The following is a 26,170-nucleotide window of genomic DNA, read 5'->3' on the forward strand; positions in this document are numbered from 1 at the left end:
TGTGCAAAGGAACCTGACCCCCCCCCCCCCCCCCCCCCCGCCACCACCAACCCAGGACTCGAATTCTAGATGCTCCATGGAGCTCTCTCATTTCAGATCTGAGCTAAGGAATGCTATCTGCACTGATAGGAATTAATGATAGTCTCATAGCACAGGCCAGAACCATTGTCTCTTTGTACGTGTCCTCTGGTGTTACCAGTGGCCATGTAAACCCCAGGCTCCCCAGTGTATCTCCAGGGATGCTATGTGTAAGCGAGGAGCTCTTTCAGGATGACTGATGGGAGAGCTGAGTGAGCTGTATGGCCCTAGCAACCACTGTCTTTTCTAGTCACTGTGTTCCCCATGGGATTTCAAAGGATCTAACTCAGGGCATTGTGGTAGGGACCCAGTCCTACATTGAGCCCCTAGAAAAATTTCCATATTCATATAAAAATGAGTTACATCTATTTTCTCATGATATTGACAGTGCAACCTTCCCCCCCCCCTCCCCTGTACTCCCCCCTCCCCTCCCCCCAGCAGTTTTGGACATCAGTGAATGCCTCCTTAACTATTCCCTTTGGGCATAACCAAAGGTGAGAGTTTTAAGGGAAGGGTTATCAATATAATCAGCCTTTCTCTGCTAAGTAGATTTTAACTGATTGCTTTACAAACAGTACTTTGAGATCAGTAATCAGTTTTCGGTTTTCCAGCATCTACTCTGTATCAGAGTTGCATTTTAGAATTAAGGTATTACTAACTATTACAAAAACCCAAATCCATATATGTTGGGAGGAGGTGGGAGAAATCATATACTTTTAAAATTCTGATAGAATAGAAAACACTTGCATTATTGGCTTTGGGAATTTCCAAGGAGAATTCTGAGGTCCGTTAAATCTTTTTTTCTGACTTTTAATTTACTGTATCAAAAAAATACTTCCTCATGCCAGACTCTCACTGCGCAAGGTATTATCCAGGGACTCCTTTCTGTCATCTTCCTCCTAGCCCATCATTCACCGTAAATACTAAGAACAGAGCGCTAAATATTAGACAAAAGGCTAATTTCCTCCACATCAGTTCATGTTGTTAAAGAACTGAATCTACACCAAGTGGCAGTAATTAGAGCAGGACTGGACAGAGCACTTCCACTAAGAGATAATCACTAAATGACAAAGGCTGTAGAGATTCCACTCCAAGTGGGCTCTGGACAGGCTAGATTTGGCACCATTTATGCATACAAATGCAATTACCTCTCTTCACAATAAGACTTCATTAGTTATGAAGCTTACTGTGCTGGTGGCTGTCCTGATCATGCGTCACCCTCACCAGCTCTTTGCACTTTGTGCACTACACCGGAATCAGTAAAATCTCCGTGCACGATCTCATCTGGAAACTCTGCATCCCCAAATGTGGCGCTCTTATTGGCGATGCTATGAATTACCAAGGATGATTTGAGAGAATGCCACCCATTAATTGTGTGAGTTCCTCCTCCGGTCTCATGGAAGGCTAAACTTACTCCTCTTTCCTGAAATCCTCCTGTCGTTTTGGAAAGGAAACGATTCGAGAATTCGTGCAGAATTCGAGAACTGCGTACTTGATGAGCAGTCAGAGATTGCAAGGTACTCGAAAGTTCCCAGCTGCTGTAAAGATGAGTGTGCATGAGCAGCGAGGCATCTCCCTCCATCTTTGGGGAAGCACTGGCTGTTTCTCTCCCTAGTTCCTGCTGGTTGTTCCCGACTCTGCAGTCAGAGAAGCCGGCTCTGTAGCACACATCTGAACCCTCCTCAACATGGTGTCCTTCCAAGATGATCCTGCCTCCTCTGAGTCGGCCCCCTCCCAGGTGGAACATCCCAGCTTCCTTCAGCTCCTTCTTATCTTTCTTCCTTGTATCTGTGGCACAAGGAGGTTCCCCTTTGTCAGAGCTCTGTTGTTGCAAGTCTTACCCTAGGGGGTGTGCGTGGGTTTATCTTCAGCCAGGTTACAGACTCCTTTCCAGCTCCCAGTGACTGGGGTGGAGCCTGTCGTTTCCTAGGAGTCCCGTGGAAATGGTTGCTGCAGAAATGCGTATAAGCATCCAATGGAAAGGGCTTGGGTATTTTACCAAAATAGTGGTTTGAAATCCCGCCCATTGTTGACCATCAATGGATCATATCAAATGACAAAATTAGGACACAGACAACATGAAATTCTGCAAGATCCCTCCCTCATTGGTGTTGAAAACAAAGCAGACTTCCGGCATTCCTATCCATCCATATTCCTGCCTCCCGACTGCTCCCTCACGTAATTAGTGTCCCTGGAGGCCAACTGTGTGGTGGCCTTGATGTACAGAAATGGAGCAGGTGTGGGCAGTATCTTCCTAGAGGGTACAGTGGCCTCAGGTCTTGCAACTAATGGTGAGACTTCTAACACTTACAGGAAAAATTTAAATTCTGGTAGAGATGCTATTTAATGAATCTGGAATCAGCATCATTATTACCTTTTAAATCTTGCTTTCATTCCCAAAAGCTTCGGAATTGAGTTTGGCACATGCTATTTTCATAAAAATGTACAAATCTGAATTCAAGCCATTTTGTTGTGGTATTATTTTAGAAATTAACCACTTCAGTGAGGGAGGGAAATGGTGTATTTCATTGTTCCTTCCTGAAACACAATCTGAACAAAAGGTGAATCATCAGGAGGGTGACTCAGCAGATTTGTCTGACTAGAGAATTACCAAGATAGGCTGGGTACAAAGGATTTTGAACTGCTTTTGAGCAAAGATTATATTAGTAATTTATCTCTAAAACATTTTCTGAAATAATTACAGCGTATTGTGACAGGAAATACGGATGATTCGCCAGAAAAGTTTTGCTAAAGAAACCTGAAACTTGTATCTCTTTTAATCTTTGTTCATGCCGAGACGGTCTTTAATTAGAATTTCATAATTGGTCCAGATCACAATCCAGGGGATGTCATCTTAGGAAAAACTGTAATCATGTCAGCCACCTCCAAATCCCCAGTTATGGGAAATACTACTTCTGATGTTTGGGGTTTCAGTGGACTGGAGCGAGCAGGGCAGTCAATTCGCTGCCTAAGAATGGTGGTTCGGCTGTGCATAAATCGATTTGCCAATGCAGGAACGGACATTCCTTGGGTGAGAAATGCCTTGTGACTGTCCACACTTTTCCTCCCATGGATACTTTCCGTGGAAGCTCAGACTCACTGCTGCTGTAAATCACTTGGAAATCCCTGACTCAACGAGCTTTCAGAGCCGGAAGGGACCTACCTGATCCCTTCGTGCTGTCCCACGTGATATAGAGATTTGTCGGACACCCCTCCCAAGAGAGGGGGTCAGGGTTCAGCCCCGACCTCTGGGGCGCCCCGGTGCCTAAGCAGCAGGCTCTGGCAGGCTCACGTTGCCAACCTCTGGCTTGTGGTACTGGTATCTTTTCTCCCTGAAATTGCTTCAGGACCTTTTGTCCTTTTGACGTTTCTTCCAAGTCCTGTGTATTTCCACGACAGACTTATTTGTTACAGAGAAATATGTACCGCTGCTTGTGGCAAAGGTACACATTTATTACAGGACCGTGTTGATGAAACGGCAGGCAGCCAGGTCTTGAACACGGCACCCTTTGCAGCTCCCCGGGCCAACTGCTATTGGAAACAGGGTGGGTTCTTATGCTGCTCAGAGAGGGGAATTGGGTTTCAAGTGTAAATGCAAGACAGGTGGGGTCAAATTCATCGGCTTCCAGGGCTCTCTGCTTGCCAGGGAACAGGTATGACAAATTGCAACATGTGCATATGGCAGCTATGATGGCCGCTTGTGTTCTACCAGTTCCTGGGATAACCGCAGTCTTTTGGCATTTAAAAATTTCTTTAGTTTGAAACTCCTTTAACGTGTTCGATCTCGAGGTGCTCTAGGCATCCTATGGGAAAAGGCCAAGAAGAGTGGCCAGGATGGTGGTATGGGGACTCCTAGGAATATTCCCGAAGTCTAGGATCTGAGAGCTTGGAACCACCCGCAAGAACAACGCTTGGAACCAACTGCAAGGGCCTTGACCTTGAGCTAACTTGACCCTTGGGGACAGGACCCTGTCTCTATAGAGCAGTGTGCAGGAATTGAAGGAGGACTTGTTTGCAGGTTTCCTCGGTGAGAAGAAATGGACTTAAATCCTAAAGCCTATGAAATCTGGGCACTCTCTCTGGCTCACTTTGCGCCTGTACTTCTGGGATGATGTGGCTGTGTAATGCTGCGGGCTCCCCCAGACAGGTGCTTTCTCTTGCAAAAGGACTAACGAGTTCTGAATGCTGTTCCACCAAAGAAACCTCCATTCTTCATGAAGCATTTGACATTTGAGGATGAAGTCATAGGCCTGACTGAAAACTGAGACATCACCCGGCGAATTTCCCCTTGCTCCCCTTTCTTTTTGACAAAAGGGAACCCTGTGATAGGGAAGTTACGAATCAAGGTGTATCAACAACTGTCAGCCATCAGGGCAGACGCAGAGAGATGTAAGTCTTCCAAGAACCAGACCAGTATCTCCTTCATCCTGTTACATTAGTCCTTGGTATTCAGACAGTATGATGGAAGCCACCTTCACGGCTGTCCTGGATTAACCACTGATGTGGTTCTGCCGTGACGTAACCGCACGAGGCTGACACTCCTGGTGAACAGGCTTCTCTGTTCTCGCTCTGCAGCTGTGTGCTCACCAAGAGGATGTTGTGTTTGGATCTGTGCATGCCGTTGGTGCCCATCATCGAAATGATGTGACTTACTTGAATGTTACATAAACCAATGTAATAGAACTTAGTCAAAGAGAATTATTTCTGTGAGTTAGACGCTTTGGACAGAAGAAGGTGTTACCAAATATCAAGTGTGAAAAAGGTAGGGGCAAATCAGGATCTAGAAGCTTTCTGAAATCAGATTCCCTCACAGGATGGTTCATGGAAAATCCCTTGGAACGCTAGTGGGGTGCCCGCATTCACAGAAAACACCTGGGCCGCCTCTCAAAAGACTGGCATAACTTTCCACCAAGTAAATATAAGAGCTCCGTTTATAGGATTCAGATTAAATTAACACGTTAAGCGTATGATTTCCCTTTTGACTGGGTTTTCTTTTTTTTTTTTTTTTCAACGTTTATTTATTTTTTTGGGGACAGAGAGAGACAGAGCATGAATGGGGGAGGGGCAGAGAGAGGGAGACACAGAATCGGAAACAGGCTCCAGGCTCTGAGCCATCAGCCCAGAGCCCGACGCGGGGCTCGAACTCACGGACCGCGAGATCGTGACCTGGCTGAAGTCGGACGCCCAACCGACTGCGCCACCCAGGCGCCCCTTTGACTGGGTTTTCAATTAGTTGACCAGAAGTGAGCTTGCACTTTTACCATCTATGGAGCTCAGAACACTCTGGTCCAGTGTCAATAACCAGCATACAGAGCGTTTAAATTTTTTGTTGACGTATAACCCTGTGCAAGTTAGTCACAGTTAAATTTTAATGACTTCTAATGTAAAGGGGCAGGAAAATTGGGAACAGAGCTTGATGAGCTGTGTGTGTTCATCGTGTCAGCGATATCAAGGTCCTCGTCTGGATTAACGGCTGGAAGGCTGACTTTATGAGTCCAGCTGAAACGTTGTTGTTAGGCCTTCTAGGGTAGCTTCTGTGTGCGACACAAGCTTGGAGGTTGGGGAATTGTCACTCTGAAGGAGAGATTTTAAAATACTTTCCTGCACGAGAGATCTAAAATTCCCAATTTTCTGCTACCACCTCTCCAAGGATACTTGGCTCATTTAGAGAGAGGGCCGGTGGGGGGTTTGTGTGGCTCCTCCCATGCACCTGGGAGAGATGCACACCCCCAAGGGAAGGCCAGCCTTCCCTCATGGTCACATCTCTTGACAAGAAGATCTCTGTGAGTAAACATGCATTTTCCCATTTTTGTAGGAGGTAAGCACAGTGATCACAATGGCCCCGGTCCCTCTAACTGGCCAGTCTTTGCTCAATTACTCGCAATTTCCTGTGGTTCCGAGACCCTCAGAGTTCTTTCAGAAAGTGGGCCAGTAGCTGGTGTCCTGGGATTCCTGTAGAATGTTGGCTGAGCCAAGTCTAAATAGCAACCACTCAAAGCTAATTCCTGAAAAAAGACCAATTTCTGTCCTTCACAGGCTTGTTAAATCACTTTTAATATCACTTTTAATGTAAGTCACTTCTGGATTTAGAGCTAAATTTACTTAAATTACTTCAGTTACCCTGGAGAGTGTCCTAATAAATTCTTTTTTCAATCACCCACAAAATGTTAAATGGGTTTGTGCTCATGATGCTCACTCTGAACCTTCTCTGGAAATCTCTGCTCACTTCTGCTCTGTTGCGTTAAAAGACTGGGTGACCTGTAGGTCCCAGAGTAACGAAAGCCAAACGGGGAGGTTATATGCCAGGCGCTTTCGTTCTTCACTGCTTTTCCTAAGTTATTTTATGTCAGAGTTACATCCCTTCGCTGGTGACCCTAAATTCTCTTCCATGATATGAATGTAGAGAAACTTCCCACTGACCAGACTCCTCTGATACGTAGCGGTCCCCGAGGACGTAATTTGCGATTTGTGCGAGTTCTTGACAAACAGAACTTGCCTGGGTGCTTGCTTTTCACCTTCCTCTTTGTTAATAGCTGAGGACAATCAGGCGGGCTGGCAGGCTGGGTGGGGGCTGATGCAGGGTTGCAGGGTCCTGTGCCTTTTATGGACCTTAACCTGGCGATGGTTCCAGTAGGGTAGGCTTTGTCAAGCCTCGGAGCAACCGACGTTTTGGACCGGATAAATTTTTGTTGTGGGGCTGTCCTATGCTTTATCGGACATTAGCAACATCCCTGGCCTCTACCCACTAGATGCCAGTGGCACCTCCCTAGTTATGACAGCTGAAAATGTCTCCCTCCAGACCTTGCCAGATGTCCCCTTGGAGGCAAAATTGCCCTTTGTTGAGAACTTCTGCAGTAAGGAATGTGCTAGTGTGACATCGGCGCTCATGTCTGCCTTGGGTTTCTTCTGCCTGGTCCCACCGAAGGTCACCAAGTGACTCAGCTCTGCTGTTAAAGAGGCTGAGTCCTGTCTGGAATGTTCTGCCCCGACTGGAGATATGTGCTGGGCCCAAGGTTGTGTGGACTCCAGCTTTTTGCTACATTGAAGACATTTATACCCTCTCTCTGTCTCCACTTTTTTGAGGAGAGGATGGTAACTCTGAAGATCTTTCTGGAAGGTGTATTTGCTGGCGGGGGAGATGGGAGTTCTTTTACACATTTCTGGATATGTAACTATGCAGTTAGAATTGTTTTTGAGAAGTCAACTACAGTTGTCCTCCAAGCTTCATTTTACGCAATGAACTAAATCATAACATCTCTCACTCCTCTCTCACTTTGTGAAAATTACATTTCCGAGAAGAAAAAAGACCGTAACCTCTCTGAAGGTTGTGACTCTGTCTGAAAATCCTAAATTATCACGAGGAGCCTAACATGGTTTTTCCCTGTTGAAAGTTTCTGCTGCATTCTTGTTGAGGTGAGTAATCTAAATAAAGTTTAAATTAAGAAACATGGTGAACAGCTGCCGGGGTTCTAGACAGGGGGTTAAGTCCCGAGAGTTGCAAGTTCAACGGTCTCTGTGAGTTCCTAAGGAAACAAATTGCGCATTTGATGCAAGCGGCCTGGGTCTTTCTACGGTATTCCTAGCACATGCGGTGTGGGTTGCAGCCTTTGATCTATACCATCTGAAGGGCTTATATTTCAGAGCTTTCTGGAACACACCACAGTGCTCATGGCTATCGATTCTGAGGCAGCAGGCCATCAAACTTCTCTCCCCGTTTTCAAAACCACTAAGATGCATTTGCAAGACCAATGAGTTCAAGCTCTCCCTCATCCTGGGATCATAGACCTGGGGCTGAGGATGGAAAAGTAGCTTAGAACTGTGGTCAGGTAAGGCCCTTTACTCGGTGTCTCATACGATCATCCCAGCACGGCCCCCAATGATTCTTGCATTTGTGGGTAAACATCATTTGTCACTCGTAATAGAAAAGTGGGAGGAGGAGAACGTTAACATACCTATAGATAACACATGCACTGTTCCTGCATGTCTCACAATTAGCTGTGTCTTGCCCAGTCCGATATGAAAGCCTACAAGATAAGAACAGGAGAGCATTACAAGCGGTGGCTGGTGGTCGCTGGCTGTTAAAGAGCAGACACCTCACTCACACCAGATGCCTTCCCAATGCCGTCGCTCGTCATGGTAATGGAAACTGATTAATGTGTGTTTCCCATTTTGCTCCTGTCTGCATTTATCATACAAAACCAATGCGACGTCTACAGCGAAGATGATATGGAAAATAAATCCAGAATGTGAACATCAGCTACCGGGTGAAGGAGATAATCTGATTTTGTTAAAAGACAATCAGGGCACCTTTACGCTTATGGTGTTTTAAATGAACTTTGAGGGAAAACCGATGCCAGATACTCTGACTCCGTGGCTTAATTTTGCCCCGTGACCTCTCGGTCTGCTGGAGTACAGGTCTGCAAACTATAGTTGTCGGGTTGAATCCCATCCTTGGTCTGATTTTTGTCCAGCAAGCTAAGAATGGATTTTACGTTTTAAATGGTTGGGGGTGGGGAGGGGAGGAAGAAGAAGAATATTTGGAAACTGTGTAAATTAATGAAATTTAAATTACAGTGTCCATAAAGGTTTTGACAGTAAAAACTAGTGAAAGTTTTTACATAATTATCTACAGAATATCTTTTGTTTTACTTCTTGATCTCCAGATTCCAGAATATTCATTCTCTGGCTCTGTAGAGAAAACAGTTTGCTCAGCCTTGTGGTCAAGTATGCTATGCTGCTGCCGTGCCTTCCCACTGACCTTCTCTGGCTGTGAGGTCTATAAGTGCTGTGAGGCGGCACTCGTTTGGTGGGGTTTTTTGTGTTTTGTTTTGGGTGGGGGGGTAAAGGGTGGGGCATTTGCTAACTCTTTTCCTCCTTAAAAAAACAAAAACAAAAACCAAAAAAACAAGAACCCAAGAGTATTTTTTGGAGCATACTGTGGAAGGTTGAATAAACCACAAGGTTTGATAAGCAGGATTTTCTTGACCAGGCCTTCACTATTTCTTGGCTCAGTCGCCCCAAGAAACTAGCATAGGGGGTGCTTTGATGCTGCTTCCTCTAAAAACTTCAGTTGACCTTTCTTCACTGATATTTTTAACAGCCAGGTGTAGTTTTTCCAAATATTACTTTGTACCCAGGGGCAAACGCGATAACCACAGTCTGTTAAATTTGTGGCAGAAGAAGAGCTTCCACCTGAATTGGCTTATGTACACTTAGGGGGTAAATTTACATTTAGAGAATCACTCAACATAGTAACAGTGTGCACAGGAGGTTTGCTGTCAACATCAGCAGTCAATATTTTTATCACCTTCACTATGTAAACTTCTCTTGTATGCATCATGGATTTTGAATTGAAAATAACTTTTGTTTTCCTCATTATATTTTGTGTTACATAAACATTTGACAAAAAGATTTTCCACTCAATGTCATGTTGTCTCAGTGAGCTTTGGTAAACTCAGGACTTGACCTTTGAATTCTGTGTATTTTTCTTATTAATCAAGTGGCCATATTTGGCCCTAACGTGTTGCTGATCATTGCCTGTGACCCCACTGTACTTGGGCGACAATTGGAATCCTTGTGTGGCTGCATGTGCGTTGACTTGGTCCACCATCACTTTCTGTACAGGGCTTCTCTGGATTCCCACTTTTGGCTTAGTAGAGAGGAACAATCGAGAGCGTGTATGAACATCACACCCTCCCTATTGTCTTCACGAGACATGGCCACTTTCTTCCTTAGACTTGTCCTCTTGATGATAAACCCCAAGAGGACATTCCTCATGAACCTTCCCACCTGGTGCCAGATTTGTCAAATCCATTCCAGGGTTCCCCTGTGTCATGACATTGACCTTCTGCATTCTTCCATGTCTTACGTATATGTAAAATGACTTTCTCTATTTGGCATATTCTACTAGAGCTTGCCCTAAGCTCATTTCTGACCAAGGTCATTCTGTACAGTATTGTGCACAACACTTGAGCCCATGTCCTAGCAATGACATGGCGGGTGTGGCACTGTTAGCTTGGGTTGCAAATGACATCCTGGTCTGCTTTTGGGTTGCACTAGCATGTGCTAACCACCAACCAAGGCAGCTGTTTATAGATGCTAGTCATAGTCCAAAGTTTACATTTTTAAGAGAAAGCAGGCAAAATCAGGGACATTTCTTACCCCTTATGTGTGGGCACTCTTTCTTGGTTCTGAGGAAAATATGAATTCCAACCTTGTAGAACCTTCCTGTGTTAGACCACAGGACAAATCTCTATCAAGCGTCATCAATACCAACACCCCTTACTTGCCAATATCATAGAATTCCCAAGTATCTCACGTTAGAGCCTTGAGTCTTCAAATTAATTATGCTATCCTCATTTTACAGAGGAGAATACAGTAACATTTCAGGTTCAGGATGTCATTATTCTTGGACCCCAGTCTTCTGATTCTCTGTGACACATTCCTTCTACCTTGGGACTGGTATTCTGCCCTACGTGTAATTGGCGGGTTGGGATAGTCAGTGAATCCAGCAATGACAGGACAAGGGCAGTGGGTACCAAAAATGCACAAAAGGCCTCTCTTCAGGACTTTAGTGTTCTTCAGCTAGAAATTGCTTTTTTAAAGTGCTTTTCTGAAAACACTATTCTTACCATCTCTAAAAAGTACACAATTTTTTTTTAACCCTGTTACAGTGAGTAAGCAAATAGTTATTAAGTGCCCATTAGGTGTTAGACATTATTTGACTACTGAAGAGACATTTTTGAATAAGACAGAATCCTTGTCCTTACGAAGCTTGCAGTAGAGTGGCAGAGGCAGACAAAAAACAAACACACGGATGGATGGATGGATGGATGGATGGATGGATGGATGGATGGATGAGTTGGGTGAGTTTTGATAATGCTCTGTATTAAGGAAGGGTTGTGAAGAGGTGACTTTAGCTAGCACACTGAGGGCATGGATTCTGAAATGGGACCTTAGTGATAAAAAAAAAAAAAAAAAAGATGTTAGTCATCTGAAGGTCCAGGGCTGAGTGGTACAAACAGGAGGACTCTCCCAGGTAACATCCTGCAATGGGAATGATGTTGGCATGTTTGCATGACAGAAAAAAGGGCTAGTGTGGCTAGAACAGATGTTGCATATAGGAGTACAGGGAGATGAGATCAGACCATGTAAAATTGGAAACTCTCTGGACATTATTTTAAATGTAATGGAAAGCCATTCTAGAGTTTTTCTTCTAGCTGGTTGAAAGAGTGACTTGGAAAACACTTCCTCTTGACTAACTCTCACCCATGCCTCCAATATCACTTTAATTCAGTTTCCTTTCTCTTGCTTCCTTTATTACAACACAACCCATGTCACTCAATCATGAGACATAGTATGGTTTGGCTGATGTCTATTGATAAGCAAACGAGTCATCATGTCTACTTTACATGAAGACATATTTGTGGTCACTGGTTTTTAGCTAATTTAAAAGAAAGATGGTCAGTCATAGTTCCATTATGTCTGAGAAGTATTATCAGGCTCTCATTGCCATGAACTTTTCTTAGAGAGACCCCTCAGTATGTTTCTAAGATTGTTTTTTAACCTTTCTTCTGTTTAAAGGATTCAAGTGTTTGGAGTCCCTACAGGCAGTTTATAGAAACAGAGATCAATGAGAAATTAATTTGCGGATAAAATTTAATGTGTTGCCCTCGTGTCATGTGGTTTAAGTCATAGGCTGCCTCCAGCAGCTGATGTCAATCAAGGTATACCTGCTAAAATTTTATTAAGCATGCAGGTGTTTTCACTAGAAGGCTTAAACTATGTAATCCATTGTGCTTATTGCTTTGATAATCCATCTAATTGTCCTTGGAGCTTTCAAGCTGTGGGGTTTGGCTTCACTGATAATTTTATGGTCACATTAATAATTGTGTTACAGCATCTGAATGAATGTGTTCTCCAAATAGAGATGAAACAGATAAATTCTTTCTATAGGACAGAGAACACAAAGTGCTCTTATGGAATTTCCCTAATTTTTCCTTCTCACTTGGAAACAAGTCATAAAACCAATACTTGAAATGATTATCTTTTTAGATAGCCATTGCCATGAAGAGGGGCATTCCAAAAATTTTGAACTACTGGACCAGATACTTCTCCATTGTCAGTAGGGCTAGAGATCTTTTGTGATTATAAGTTTAGAGAAGAGAAAGATTAGGTTATTGATATAAAAGATTCAGAGAAAGAATGTCTTGATGAAAAATTACAGATTTTCTGTCTTGCAAGTTAACTGCTGTCTTTGTGAAGCTCTCTTTCCTTTTGTTTTGAGGAATTATACCTCATACAGGTTTATAATCCTATGCCTGTCACAATGCCGGTATGCTATTTGGTTAATATTAATTTGAACAAATAATACAATCACTCTCTTGGTTCTCCTACTGAAGTTCAGTAATAGACAAATCTAATGAAACAATTCCAACTAAGTGCAAAAAGCAAATGAAAAGTATACATTGTGCAAAGCTCTGGTCCCCACTTTTTCCCCAGCAGGAACCCCTTTGGACACTAATGATAAACATGCCCGTTATAAACATGGATTTTTCATGCATTGATCTTTGTAGCATATACAGTTGTACCATTGTAGCTAGTTGCCATTTGTCAGTCCTTTTCTGGTCTTAACGGTATATGTAACTTGAAAAAACAAACATATCATTCAGCACCAAGGACAGTGCCAAGTACCAAGCTGCTGTCTTTGGTATTTTTTCTCTTCTGTTCCCTTGATTCTCTTGCCAGCCCCCACCCCCCACCCCCATCCCTCCAGCTCACAGTTCTAACTGAGGAACAAATTCCAGACCCTGGGACCTCTCCTCACTTGATACCCTTTTGACACTTCTGCGGTCAAGGAGGGCTTCACTGAAAGCTAAATGAGACTAGACATGAGTCATGAGATGATTAAGGATGGGAAGAGCATGGACATCGTGAAAACACACAGAGGAGGAGTTGCTCAAGATTTGCTAGAGCAGAAGGATGTGGACAAGCGCGTTTTACAAGGTGGTTTTGGCGGAGACCAGGTGGAGAGCCATTTCCATTTCTGCTTTGTAGATGTCTTTATAAGACCTTGCTCTACTTTAAAGGAAGTGAAATGACTGTTGTTTATAGAAGACAGTGTGGAACTCTAGTTGGGACACCTCATTCAGACACAACATTGGGGCCTCCTTTCTGGAGTGGCCTAGAATTCTCACGTTTAATTCTGTGGGCAATTCACCAGTTTCTCCAGCTGCCTTAGGCTTCTTCTGCAGTAATCTGCTCCAATATGTAGTTGTCGTTTTCAAAAATTCTTGTAAATAGGGGCACCTGGGTGGCTTAGTCAGCTAAGCGTCCGACTTCAGCTCAGGTTGTGATGTCACGTGTCCGTGGGTTCGAGCCCCACATCGGGCTCCGCGCTGACAGCTCGGAGCCTGAAGCCTGCTTCGGATTCTGTGTCTCTGTCTCTGCCCGTTCCCTCCTCATTCTCTCTCCCTCTCTCTCTCAAAAATAGACATTAAAAGTTAAAAATCCTGGGTATAAAAATATACTTTTGTATGCTTACATAAAAAGGAGAAAATTGGTGATGAATTTGGGGTTTGCAAGTCTCTGCTTATTCCTCTTGCGGATCAGTCACAAAAGACGTAATGGAAAGTAGAGTGGACAACAATAGCAACAAAGAAGGTACGGTATGTGGCGGAACTGGGGTGGAAGTTTTTATAACAAAGCCATGGGGATGATGAAGGACGAAGGATGGCTACCAGCATCAGCCTGAGCTATGTCCTTGGAGGCAGGGGCCCAAGAGCAGGAGTGGCAGTGACAGACAGCATGTGCTTTCTCGAGAATGCATCACAGGGAGATCTAAGATAGCAAGGCCCTAGGTGGTAGGAAAGGGTGCCGAGAAATGTCATAGAAAGGTCACCGAAAGCTTTCTTCCTGGCCACACCTCCGAGCCGCTCTTAGTATCTGAAAGACCTTGAAGATGACGCCCGAGAGTCAGGACTAACAACTCTGACCCTCCCCACCCCCCAAATTAATTGGTTAAAAGGTCAGGAAATGAAAAAAGAAATGTCTATCACTGTGCCTGTTATCAGAAACAAAGTCCGACAATGTCATAAATGGTTGGCAAGTAGAAATTAATCCTGTGATATTCAGTAGTAATTACTAGCACTGGATTATTGGATTGGCTTTAACCATGCTGCTCCTATGGCCACGTCCCCCGACATGATTTCCTCCATAAGATCTTCATGTCCCAATTGAAAATGTTCTTCTTTCACTCCTGGGTGACTGTGGGTGTTTTTTGACTTCAGGAGAGCGTTCTCCTCTCATCTAATGTCACAAGTGTGTCAGCACGAAGTGTGCTGTGGGCCTGCCCCACACGGTGCCCGTGATCCCGTTGCTAAATTGCTGGTCTTTTAAATGGCATGGTGGTTTTCAGCAGGTTCGGAATTTCTAGCATGCAGGCAGATGGTGTCTTAGATGACGCTAGATCCTTTCTCTGTGGTCTTCAAAACACATACGTTATGTAGGGTAATGGGTTGGTCCCTTTGAATGAACTCAGAGCTGTGTTTTAGGCCCTTAGCTAGAGATGGTGGTTGCTGTAAAAAGAAAATGGCATGATCTCTACTCTCAATGATAATTTTATGTACTTGTTTAATTTATGCTTATTTTGATCCCTCATGTTCTTTTGGCTCTCTCACTAGGTGCCAAAAAGTGTTTTCTCTACCTCATTCTAGCCAGGTTTGTGCTCCAGCCATCCCTTCTTGATAACGCAGCCATCACTTATGTCAGCATCTTAAAGGGCTTTTTCACTTAAGAGTCACATTAATTAGAGGCATAAATGGAAACCACAACCATTGTTGGGAGAAATTAAGTTTCAAAAAGTAGTCAAAGGCAGCTGTTTTCAGTGACCCCGCACTGTGTTTTAAGACCACCTCTGGCAGTGTTTTTGGCTTGTTCCCAAGGCTGAGTTCTCACTAGGAATTTGCCAGATTATGCTCCGGAAGTGTAGCTACTTCCTATATTAGCTGTTCAGCAGTGAAAGTGAATTTAACTTCCCATATATATCCATGTAAACTCAACTCTGCTTTATGCACTGAAGCTATTAAATGCCAGGATTTGGGGGGGGGGGCATCCACTTAAAGTTTGCTAAACAATGCAAAGTCGATTGTCCTCACAAACCCCCAAGGTCATTCGTTGATCAATAGAAGGCAGAACCAGCTTTCCCTGGTGATGTTATGACCGGTTCCCTTTTCCCCAGAAACTGATGGGAGCTAGCTGCTAGCCAGTGGCAGTCCTGTGCTCACTAGTGGCCTGGGATCCCCATCCGGCTAAGCATTTTGTGTCTTTTAGAAAGTGAGGTTGTGTTTTAAAGAATGCGAAATAAGTGACTCCAAATCTTAGCGGGACCCCTGTGTCCCCCTGGGTGTCCAAAAGGGCTGGCTGGTCTGAAGCCTTCTTAGATTCTGCAGGAGCAGCCTACAACTGTGCCTCGGGTGCCTCCGGGCAGCCCCCTTACCTTTCCTCTGCCACAACAGCTACCATTCAGTATTGTCTCGGTGAGCTTCATACTTTTCTTTGTTTGCCCAGCCAACAGCCTGCATGCCAGTCGCAGGAGAGGTGGCAATAAACGTTTGTGGCTACATGGAATGAGGAATGGAAGAACACATCAGGAAATTAATTGGGAAGGTCACTTTGACTCCGTAGATCTATGAGGGTTGGCTTGATGTCAGGTCCAGTGAAGTTTAGCGGCTCGTGCCTGACGTGTAAATAAAAAAACCCAGTTTTCTGTTCAGTATCTTGAATATGGTATAGGGCAGACTACAGTAGAATTGCTTTGGTATAATTACTGAATTATTTGTGTTTTCAGAATTCTAACCAGCAGTCATTGCTTATTATATAACCCTGGTTTCTTTCCTTTCCTGCCCTTTTGCCTGTAGATATTAGGTCAGGCAATAAGGCCAATCCCATTAACTACTGGTTTCCTCTGTTCATCTAGGACTTCTGTTTTGGAGAAAATAGCTGTTATTGACATTGAAGTACATCAAACTTCTTTTCCGTATAGTCTCATGTGATCCTCCTGAATGTGAATGTGCATGTTCCAAACAAACCCTGTATAAAAAATAGAGTTGTCCTGGCTGACTCCCCTAAGGGAGATCTATTTTTGGGCTTTCATGTTAGAACGGAGAAGGAATATCCTGTTACCAACATGATGGTTAGACTTTGTAGCCCTCTTTAGTTGAGCCTCAGTACAGCTGAAAAAAAGTTTGAGGGCTAGCCTGGGAACCCTAACACCATCTATAATTTTGGCTTGTTGCAAAGTGTGCTGAGAGCAAACAAATTAATTAGAAATGATGGTTTACAGTCCATTCATAGATTGAAGTAGTTCCTTCTTCCTCCCGTTTGTCTTCACCTTGATTTTTTTCTACTGGAGGGTAGAGTTCTCAAAGTTGCTATTCATCTGTTCTCCCAGAGCCAGGAATTGAGATGTTGACCCTTAAAGAACTAGCCCCACATGCAAGCCCCGAGTCACCTTATTAGACACATCGGTAGTCCTGGCGATCTCCTCTTCATGTTCTAGTTATGAGACCTTAAAAGACTTGGCTCTAGATTAGCCAGAACAACCGACTGGCTTTCAGCACGGTTGCATGTGATGTGCACAGTTCATCAGATGCTGTCTGAGCGCCAGCTTGGTGCGTGGCTTTTCTCTGAGGAGCAGTTGCCTGGGTGAATAAAACATAGTCCTTGCCCTCAAGACACTTCAAGTCTCAAGGACACGTGTTTCCACTGTGAAGGAGCTGCTTGTATGGTGACCAAGTAGAGTTGTAGAACTTTGAGAAAGCCCACTATTTCTGGAGACAGTTTCTGTGCTCACTGAAACGTACATCCTTGTTCTGGCCCAGATGCTCTGTTCCCTCACAGACAGCATGTCTTCTGGCAGATTCCCAGCACCCTGTGAGGCCGCAGATCATTTTTCAGTGGATTTTGATGATGTGATCAGGTGTCTCTGTCCCCGGTGACTGAGAGCATCTTGGGGGCCACGGGTTCAAGTTCCCAATCCTGGCCCAGTGCTCTCCATGGAGCAGGGTGAGGTATACATCATAAATATCTGTTTCTTTCATGACTCCTCAAAATGGGCATGAGATCTCTCTTCTCTGCTTTTGGCATTTCCACAATACTCACCGCTGTTGAACATGCCACACGTTTTAGTTCTTAGTTTGCTTTAGGTCTGTATCCCCCATGATAATGTCAGCACCATGAGGGCAGGGATTTTTGTCTGTTTGTTCCCTGATGGACATTCATGGCTCACATCGGTGTGTGAAGTGTAGTGGATGCTCAAGAAATATTTTTTGAATAATGAATAAGAAAACGAGTGAATGAAGGAGTGAGTGAATGAGTGAATGAATGAATGAATGAATGAAGCATCTGTGTGAGTACCCTGCTGGGTTAACTGACATCAGACACTTTGTGCTTCTGGAATGGAAAATAGGACGGTCTGCTCTGCGATGTTCCCAGCTGGATCAGGTGAGAACATCTGTCTCCAAGTATTAACGTTATCCCATCTTAAATTTCTCCAGCAAGTGGAAAAGGTCAGTCGTCTTCTGCTTCCCACACCCAGGTATTAAAATACGTGGCTCAGTCCGCACCTCAGCCAGCCCCCTCCTCGTCCCTGGGAAATGTCATTCCTTTATCCCAGGAGCAACCCTGGAGAACAAGTTTCCGTGAGAAACAAACACCTTCTTAATATTGAATGCCGTTGCTTTCTTTATAGGGTGTTGACACATTAAATTTTATTGGCCTGGCAGCTCCCCAAATGTGGTGACTCCATAATTCCCGGGGGGCTCTGGCTCTTAGGGAAGCTCGTCATGCTTGTTTTTGTTATAAAGCAAAGCAAAATGGTGGTCAGCGGAAGAGCATGGCTGCTTGTGCAACACGTCAAGCACGTGGGGGTCCGTGGGAGCCAGCTGCTGTCCCTTGCCCTCTGCCTCACCTGCAGCAGTGCTTACTGTTGTCTTTGTGTCTCCCTACGGCTCTGCCTCAACTCCCTGCTTGCTTCCCTTGACACAGAGCCGGGCACGATAAGCAATCAGAATATATTATTATTATTGCACATACGTTATTATTACTGTCAGATTCGGACAGAGACAGACACCGAGATAAACACTATTATTAGAGCAGAACTTCCCTCTTGAGAGTTTTAAAATCACTTTTCCCTAATATAAAATCATAATAGGCAGGAATTGGAGAAGATAGTAATTATCATGTTGTGTGTGGACTGGCTGGTAATGTTACCGACAGGGCAAAAGCTTGCGTCTTCTTTCATACGTCCCTAAGTTGCAAAATGAGAGCCGTGGTGAGAAACAAGTCACTTGCCCCAAAGGGCACCAGGAGTAGCTTATTCATAAGGAAAACTTTTTAGGGCTGAGCTGAGGCCGAGCTGATTAACTTGTTTTCCTGGAAGACAGATAAAGCTTAAGCTATAATTTATTGAAAATTAATGAACACGAATTGTGGTGGCACTGGCTACCCCACGAGAATGAGGATAGGGGTCTGGGTATGTTGTATTAAAAGCAAAGCTGGCTCTGGCTTTGCCATTTTTCTCCGGCACAAGTACCGTGGGTACCCGAAGTCTGACCTACAGGGGTTTTAATCTGAAGATAATGTGCATTTGCTCTTGGTTCTGCTGGTAAATATCCACAGAGGCCTTTAGTTTTGAGTGACAATTTCTTTTGATGTATTTTATTTTATTTTGTTTTGTTTTATTTTATTTTTTTAGAGGAGTTTGGCTCATTTGAAATCAGAACTTAGGCTTTGTGCAGCGTTTGGCCATTGTTTCAAAAGTCTGACCTTGGACTGACTTTTTAAACAACGGCTTCAGAGCTCTTGCAGTTGAAGATTAAAATCTTTAACTTCTGGTGCCATCATTTATAACATTCTTGATGTCCCATTATGAGACTTTTATCTGGGGAGATAGTCTGGTGCTGTAACCAATGAGATACTGATAGGAAACATTTACTCTATTTTTTGGTGTCTAGGAACTCGATTCTCAGAAACGTCCTTTCAAATCCGGCCTTCAAAATACATGCGTGCTTACTTTGGTTGCACTGCATGCCTTCCTCAACTTGTTCACATGAACTTTTGAGGAAGTCCTTCACATTTGAGGAACGTAGAGGAGCCAGCGGGGCACGTGGCGGTCACTTTTAGTGCGTCACTAATGTGAGAGATGGTACATGAAGGTCTTGAAGTGTTTTCCCCGGGAAGGTTGCTTAAGGATAGATTTTGTGCTTGGCATTCAGGTCCCTCAAGATCAATGGCTTTGGTTCTTTTGAAATTACTTCACAGAGGACATTCCTCTTAACTGAGCTTGAATCCTTAAAAACATACTTCAGTACTGGGATCCCTTTAAAAGCTGCATTAGAAGCGTACTCTCTCCAGAACCTAGGTTTGCATAGACCTCACCAGCTCTGGGCACAAGAGCCTCTTAGTGCCTTTGAAGTAGAAGGAAGAATGCAGATTTATAGTCGCACCAAAATGCCTGCTTCTTAACTCTGGGCGGATATGTGAGGTTGCCTATTTTTAGAGGGTGAGAGAGTGGGTGCCCGGGCCAGGCAGGTCTAGATGGGAAGTCTGCCTTTGCCAATTCTCACCAGCCTTCTGACCTTGGGGATGTTTCCTAGCATAGCCAAGCTTTAGTTTTCTGGTGCAGATAATTTCTACCTTCAGTGTTATTTTGAGGATTAAATGAAACAATGCAGAACACTCTCATTGTTGGAGGTGCTCAGAACAGCTGGGCTTTATAGTGGCTCGGCCCAGAGACACTCACTTCACCGAACTGTCATACAGACCCAGTGGGCAACAGAGCTCGAGCCATTTTTGCAGAGCTCAGCAGAAATTGTATGGGATTTTAAAAAGTATTTGAAAACTAGAACTTGTATTTCATCTCTTGGAAAAAAAAAAAAAAAACACCTGAATTCTGGGACACAAATCCATAAATTCCATAAACGTTCATGTCATGCCTTGAATTGCTCATTTTATCTGCAAATGGGGTGTCTGGATTGCCGGGTAGCTCAGTGGTGAGGCGTTTATTCACCTACCAACTTGAAAGGCCGGGGAGGTATTTGAAATCTATTTTGGCATTCTGCACAGGAAGATTATTTAAATTACATTTTCAAGTATGTGTGATACCTACATGAAGCCCAAAGCAAGAATCTGGAATGTGTTTTATATTCTTACAAATCTATTTGCCTCATTTCTCGTATTAAGGCTGGAAAGCCTTATTATTTATCAAGAACTTAAAAAAAGTGTTTACAAAGTTATATAAGCCGTAGAAAAGACTCACCATGGCCCCGTGCATTAGGCGAAGGGACTGCTGGTTAGAACATGATGTGTGCCTTCAATTGCAGAATCGTAAAACAGAACGTATACTTGAGGCTTTCAACTTGAATATTTGATCACACATTTATAAAAGCCATTAGATGCAACAGAAAAAGAAAACAAAGGTTTTTTTTCCTGAAATCTGTTCAAAGGATTGCAGCTGAAAAGGACAGAAGCCAATTCCAGCATCTGTAGCAGGTGAAGAGCTACGGAATGAAGTGTCAGGGACAAATTATGACTTTGGGCTCCCTGGACGCATTTATTGAAGGACGTCTGCAGAGAGGGTTGTGTTGCCTGATTCTCTCCCTCTGTAAACTTTTATATGTATTTTCGGGCAGTGGCTGAAATTAGGTTGTTCTTTGGCCTCCCTGGAGGATTTGTTCTTAGAGCAGAAAGGAGCCGTGAGGGCCCCTGTCTCATCTTGACTGTCCTTCCCTTACAGGGGAACATGTATCTGAGAGAGGCCAGGCCAGGATGAGCTAGGACCAGCCCGTGTTTCCCGACTCCAAACCCCGCCTGTCCATGACCCCAATTCCGCTTGGTCTGTGCACTTCTCCGAAAATGAGTACAGAGCTGAGGTCGCCCCTGGTAACCCTACACCCCTCCTCACCTTCAGAAATAAACCAGCCTGTATAATAAAGCAGGAGAAGCTCTCTGAAGGTGCCTTGCTTACCTAACCTCTCCGCATGTTGGCACTTGGAAGGGTGCTTCTCAGTAGGAACAAAGCAAGGAGGGGACGGAACTTTTACTGACTGCTAACCGAGTCCTGGATTGAGAGCCTTGTCCTCTGTATTTTGTTTAATCTGCAAAAGCAGCCCCCAAGCAGGTAGTCTTAGCCCACTTTTAGAGAGTGAGAGGCTGAGGTTCGGAGAGGTTAACAGCCGTGCCTAAGCACAGCCAGGGGAGAGAGGGGCAGAGCAAAGTTGCCGACTCAGAACTGGCTGCCTGCAGGGCCCTGGTCGTCCCTCTCTGCTCCCTCCCCACCCTGATTTCCTTCCCGGAAAATGGAAAAAACGAAGGGAGCAGGAGGCAGACCTCAGTCATCTGGCTGCAATGTTTGGGATAGGACATGTGTGCAGAGACACCGAAACTGACTTATCGAGAGCATTAGAAAATGAAGTGCTGACATTTTCATCCCGTTCAAGCAGGGAGTGCAGAGGGACAGGGGTGCGTCTGGCAGGGAATAAGGACCTTTCTGCTCCTGATCTCTACGCTGGGTGCTGCTTTCTCCTTGGTGCTCACAGCTCCCCGCTTCTCTGTGATGCATCGTGCCAGACCTCTGGGAAGGTGGCCCACAGCATTCATTCCGGAGGGGACCCACAAGCATCGTTTGAGGAACCATGATGCAGCCATCTGCTCTCTTCCAAATGTGGCCGTTCCAACCCGGTGGAAGGCCCAGCTCTTCCCTCGCCTCTTGGAGTGGGGCTCTGGGAAGTTCACAGCATCTCACACTGAGACCTTGGCGAGTCCCGCGTTCATGCCCTGCCTGCCGCAGTGGCGCACAGATTTCCACGTTGGTTCTTTCTGCTCTGTGACTTAAACTGCCCCCTTATGCTCCCACTGTAACTGTGGTGCAGTATTTATTCTGTTTGGGCATGGATAATGAAAGCAAATTCAGAGAGATTTCTCCTCCCCTGACAAGTCCTTCTGAAGGGTGCCTGGTTCTGAGTGATCTGTCAGTATAGGGACATAAGATAAAACGACTGTATCACTTCTGTCCATCTAGCATCAGTCTCTAGGTGGAAGCAAGTCACGGGGCACAACTGTGTGCTGTAATGATCTCTTATTCCTGCTACGAGGAGGGGAGTGAGACCTTTCCCAGGTCTTAAAGAAATGCTGTCGTGTATGTGTTATACACACAAATGACATATGTGTGGATAACAGACACACACGCGGGGCTCACAAGCAGAATTCTGAAGGTCGTATGGGCCGACAAACAGTCAGGCGTAGGCTTGAACAAACTGACCACCAGTGAGCTGGGAACGCTTCATTCGACTTGTATGCCCTCCTTGCCTGGCACAGGGCTCAACAACTCCCATATGTATAGGCCTTCTGAACATGCGAGTGAACGCTACACCTGTCTGGCAGTCACACGCCTGGGACTGTCCCGTACCCATCTACTGACCCGGCTTCCAGTTGAGTAAATGTGGTCCCTACATTTACAAGACCGCGTGGCACAAGTCGGCAAACTCTGCTAATGGCCCCAATCTGGCTACTGCGTGTTTTTGCGTATCGTTTCACGGGGACACAGCCACGCTCGTGTGGACACATCTCGTCTGTGACTGCTTTCATGATACAGTGGCAAAGCTGAATCATCAAAGTCGAAAATATTTACTATCTGGCCCTTTGTAGGAAAAACGTGCCACCGGTTGCCACGTCGAAAGGTGACTCTGAGGTCTTCAAATAAACATAGATCCCGAAAGCCTGATTTTTTTTTCTCTCCCCTAGACATGAGTATCTGCACATACTCTCACCCGGTGTGTGGCCGGCCGCCTTGCTTTAGTGATTAAAAGAAAACAGAGCTGAGCAAACCACACAGGATTCCACGCTGGGTTTGCATTAACTTGTTCCCGCCCTCAGGTCTTTATTTCTACTTCCTTTGTCTTCAAAGCTGCTGTGAGCACTTGCCCTCAAAGGGCCCCTGATCTCAGGGGGATTCCCTTGGCTTACTTTTCTTTGCTCTCCCCCGTGTGTGTGTGTGTGTGTGTGTGTGTGTGTGTGGGTGTGTGTGCGCGCGCGCACATGCCTCCGGACCTCACGTCACAGAGAAGTACTCTTTCTTGGTGAGGTTGAACAGGATGGACAGGACCCCGGGAGCAGTCACTGGGTTCACGGCCCTTCCTGCAAACTGCCGGACCCCTTGGGCTAGTTTGTTATTTAGGATTTTCTCATTTTCAGGGAGGGTCCCACATTCGCTCTGACTCAGTACAGATGCTTCAGGGGGCTTCAAGATTTCGTCTCTGTCCATCCATCACATCTGAGGGCCCAGCGTGGCCTGGGTTCTGCTGTGACCCCATTCTCCAGCCACCCCCCCCCCCAACACCCAGGCCTGCAGGTGACACCCAGGTGATGTTGGGACACTTGTGACCAGCGAAAGAACCTACTTAACTTCGGGGAAACACAGATCCTGCCCTCATGCTTGACAGCACAAATACAGCCCCTCATGTCGTTTTTGGGTGTTCTCTGAATAGCAGAGTATCATTAGACTGTCACTGGCCATTGAACCCATGAAGACACTAAACGTGTGGGGTACAGACTTGGAAGTAAATAACCGTCTCCCTGTGGAGTGCCCACCACAGTGGCTGGGGAGCGCACGCTGTGAGCACTTGGGACCCACAGCCCGTGGGTCCCAGGGGCCCCTGCCCAGCAGCGCACAGCTGCTCTGGGTAATCACAACTGTTAGAAGTAGTTGAGATTTTAGACTCAGTGCCCCGTTTGCCTGGTTCAGCCTTCAACGACTACATTAACGGCTTACTGAGGCAGTCTGTGTGACCCTGAACTCCCTGGGAAGAGACCAGAATAATACTGAGAGCTCTGAAATAAGCAGAATAATTCTTGGCATTCATCCAAGCAGAGTGACCAAATCCCGCCCGTACTGCATAAAGCGAGCGATTTCAGTGAACTGCCCCAGCAATTTGACAGGGACTAAAAGGCGTGATTCTGAATACTTTTTTCACAGCTACCCGCTTATGGAACGCGTCCTCTGAAATGCTCATGTTAGGGCGTGTCCGCTCCTCAGCGCCCGCCGTGCGTTGGTGTCTGCTCCTAGCTTTGCAGGCACCGTCCTTATGCTTCTAGAAGCCTGTGGTAGAAGATGTAAATGGAAGCTGCCTGAGATGAAGTAACTTCCCTAAGCTGAGAACGCTCTGCGAGACCTTTTGGAAATCTACGTAAGCAGATGAGATTAATGAGTCTCATGGAAAATAATTTGGAAGCTACTGAATACGGTTGAGTTGGAGACACAGGCATCCCCATGCCCAGAGGAACGGCTTCAACGAGCTTGTGTGAACCGCTCACTAGTGAAAAGAAGTCCTACTAAAAGGTCACACATTCAGGGTACTTCGAGAGATGGAAGTTGGCCACTGGCCACGTTTCAAGAGTCCTGGCTCTTCCCTGGCTCTGTCCTAACATCGTACACCAGGGCAAGCCCATGGCCTCACTGTGAGGGGCGGGTTTAGAGGCAGAACTTGCCACTGGGATTCAAAGTCGTGGGCTCTGAGGTGCACATAAGCTGCCCGTCCTCACCCAGCTTTCTCCTGATGCAGGGAAATTCTTTACAAAGCAGGCTGCCCGTGCTTCATTTGGGGGAGGAAGGTGGACAGAGAAATTGATTTTACCCAGCTTCTGAGTCTTCTCCACTATCGATGACTTTATAAACGCTAGAATATTTCCCAAGGAAAACTCTACTGATATTTTAACTTGGCCATGGAGTTCTCTGTCAGGTTATTATGCAGTGAGTATATAATAATTTACGTAAAGTAGACTGAGTTTTCATTTTTTTACCATGAGGTGCAACGGTAACACCTCTTCTCTGGCTTAGGTTGAGGACATAAAGTAAATCCTGTGAATTCCTCCTTTAAAGTGACGATCCTGGTGCATGCCCTTCAGAGGACTGGTCTGGTGCTCAGAGGAGCAGAAGGTGAAATTGTCAGGATTTTGTCAGCTGGTCGCAACTGGCCATAGTAGCAATATTGACGCCGTGGAAATCAACAAATGCTATTATTCCCCACCCCCACCCCCGGAACCAGCTGTTAAAGAGGTGCCAGCAGACCTGTCTTCCATCCTCCCACTCTGCGCTGGACCCAGATACCCGGGAGAGGGGTGGACAAGAACCCTGCTCTGTCCACCTGTGAGGCTGCCGTCCTCTCAGATTCTGGCATACAAAAGAGTGATGGAAATTTGAGTTTGGGCCAAATTAATGACCATGGGCATGGGGAAGAGGGCCACTCTCAGGGTCGCCTTGGAGTTTGAAAGCACCTGATTCATTGTTACGTGAGTCCAGAGGACTCAGAGACACGGGTTTGGAAATGAAGGATCTGGAAGAGATGTGGGAATTCACCAGGATACAGAACTGCCTTCCTGCAGTGAGCTTGTGCTGCACAGGCAGCGGCCAGACTGGGCATTGATTCTAAAGTCAGGTCACCCTTTCCCTTGATCTGTGGGGCCCAGCGCTCACACGGTTAGGAGCCCAGCACTGTGCCTCATGTGGGGGATACTGGGGTGACGGACTGACGGACTTTTGGGGACGATGGCAGTGCCCCGTGTCCTGTGCAGGAGCCAGTCCGTGCACGTGGCTCTTGAGCACCTGCCGTGTTGCCAATGCAACTGAAGAACTGAATTTACAATTGTAATTAACTTGAGTTTGAATTTCAATAGCCACATGTGGCTGCTGGGTACTGTATTGGACAGAGCAGCTCAGGGCTTGTAGGAAGAATATTGATGGCAGCCTGTGTGCCGAGAGTGTGGAGGGTACATTCATCACACTGGATTCAGATGTGGGACTGCTAAGTGTTCTCCAGCACCTTTGCCCAGCAAGACCAATCAGTCCCATTCAGATGCGCCCGGCACTGGGCGAACCGCATTAGAAGGTCACCCCGTATCCTCCTGTCCCCTCCATCTGCAGGACGTGTGATGATTCCCAACTTCCAGGTGAAGAAACAAGGCACAGAGAGAAACAAGGCAGTCCATGCCCCAGGTCCTCAGAGTCCTAATTCCCACCTCGAGGTGCCTTCTTAAGTGC

At 45.5% G+C, this 26,170-nt stretch overlaps 2 protein-coding genes across 8 annotated transcripts in view; one reads left to right on the top strand and one right to left on the bottom strand.

Annotated features, from left to right (window-relative positions):
- Positions 1 to 26,170, top strand: part of DOCK1 (dedicator of cytokinesis 1) — a 531,830-nt gene that overhangs the window by 230,019 nt on the left and 275,641 nt on the right. The gene's annotated exons all lie outside the window — the stretch shown is intronic.
- Positions 1 to 26,170, bottom strand: part of INSYN2A (inhibitory synaptic factor 2A) — a 59,382-nt gene that overhangs the window by 10,270 nt on the left and 22,942 nt on the right. For 2 of the 3 annotated variants that reach the window (XM_045439232.1, XM_045439233.1), the window contains one exon: positions 8,031 to 8,102. The exons of the other annotated variant lie outside the window; for it this stretch is intronic. In XM_045439232.1, the coding sequence (XP_045295188.1) occupies positions 8,031 to 8,102 (72 nt within the window). The remainder of the gene's footprint in view (positions 1 to 8,030; positions 8,103 to 26,170) is intronic. 3 annotated transcript variants of the gene reach the window in all.

Source organism: Leopardus geoffroyi, chromosome D2 (genome assembly GCF_018350155.1).
Source record: "Leopardus geoffroyi isolate Oge1 chromosome D2, O.geoffroyi_Oge1_pat1.0, whole genome shotgun sequence".
NCBI classification, from domain to species: Eukaryota; Metazoa; Chordata; class Mammalia; order Carnivora; family Felidae; genus Leopardus; species Leopardus geoffroyi.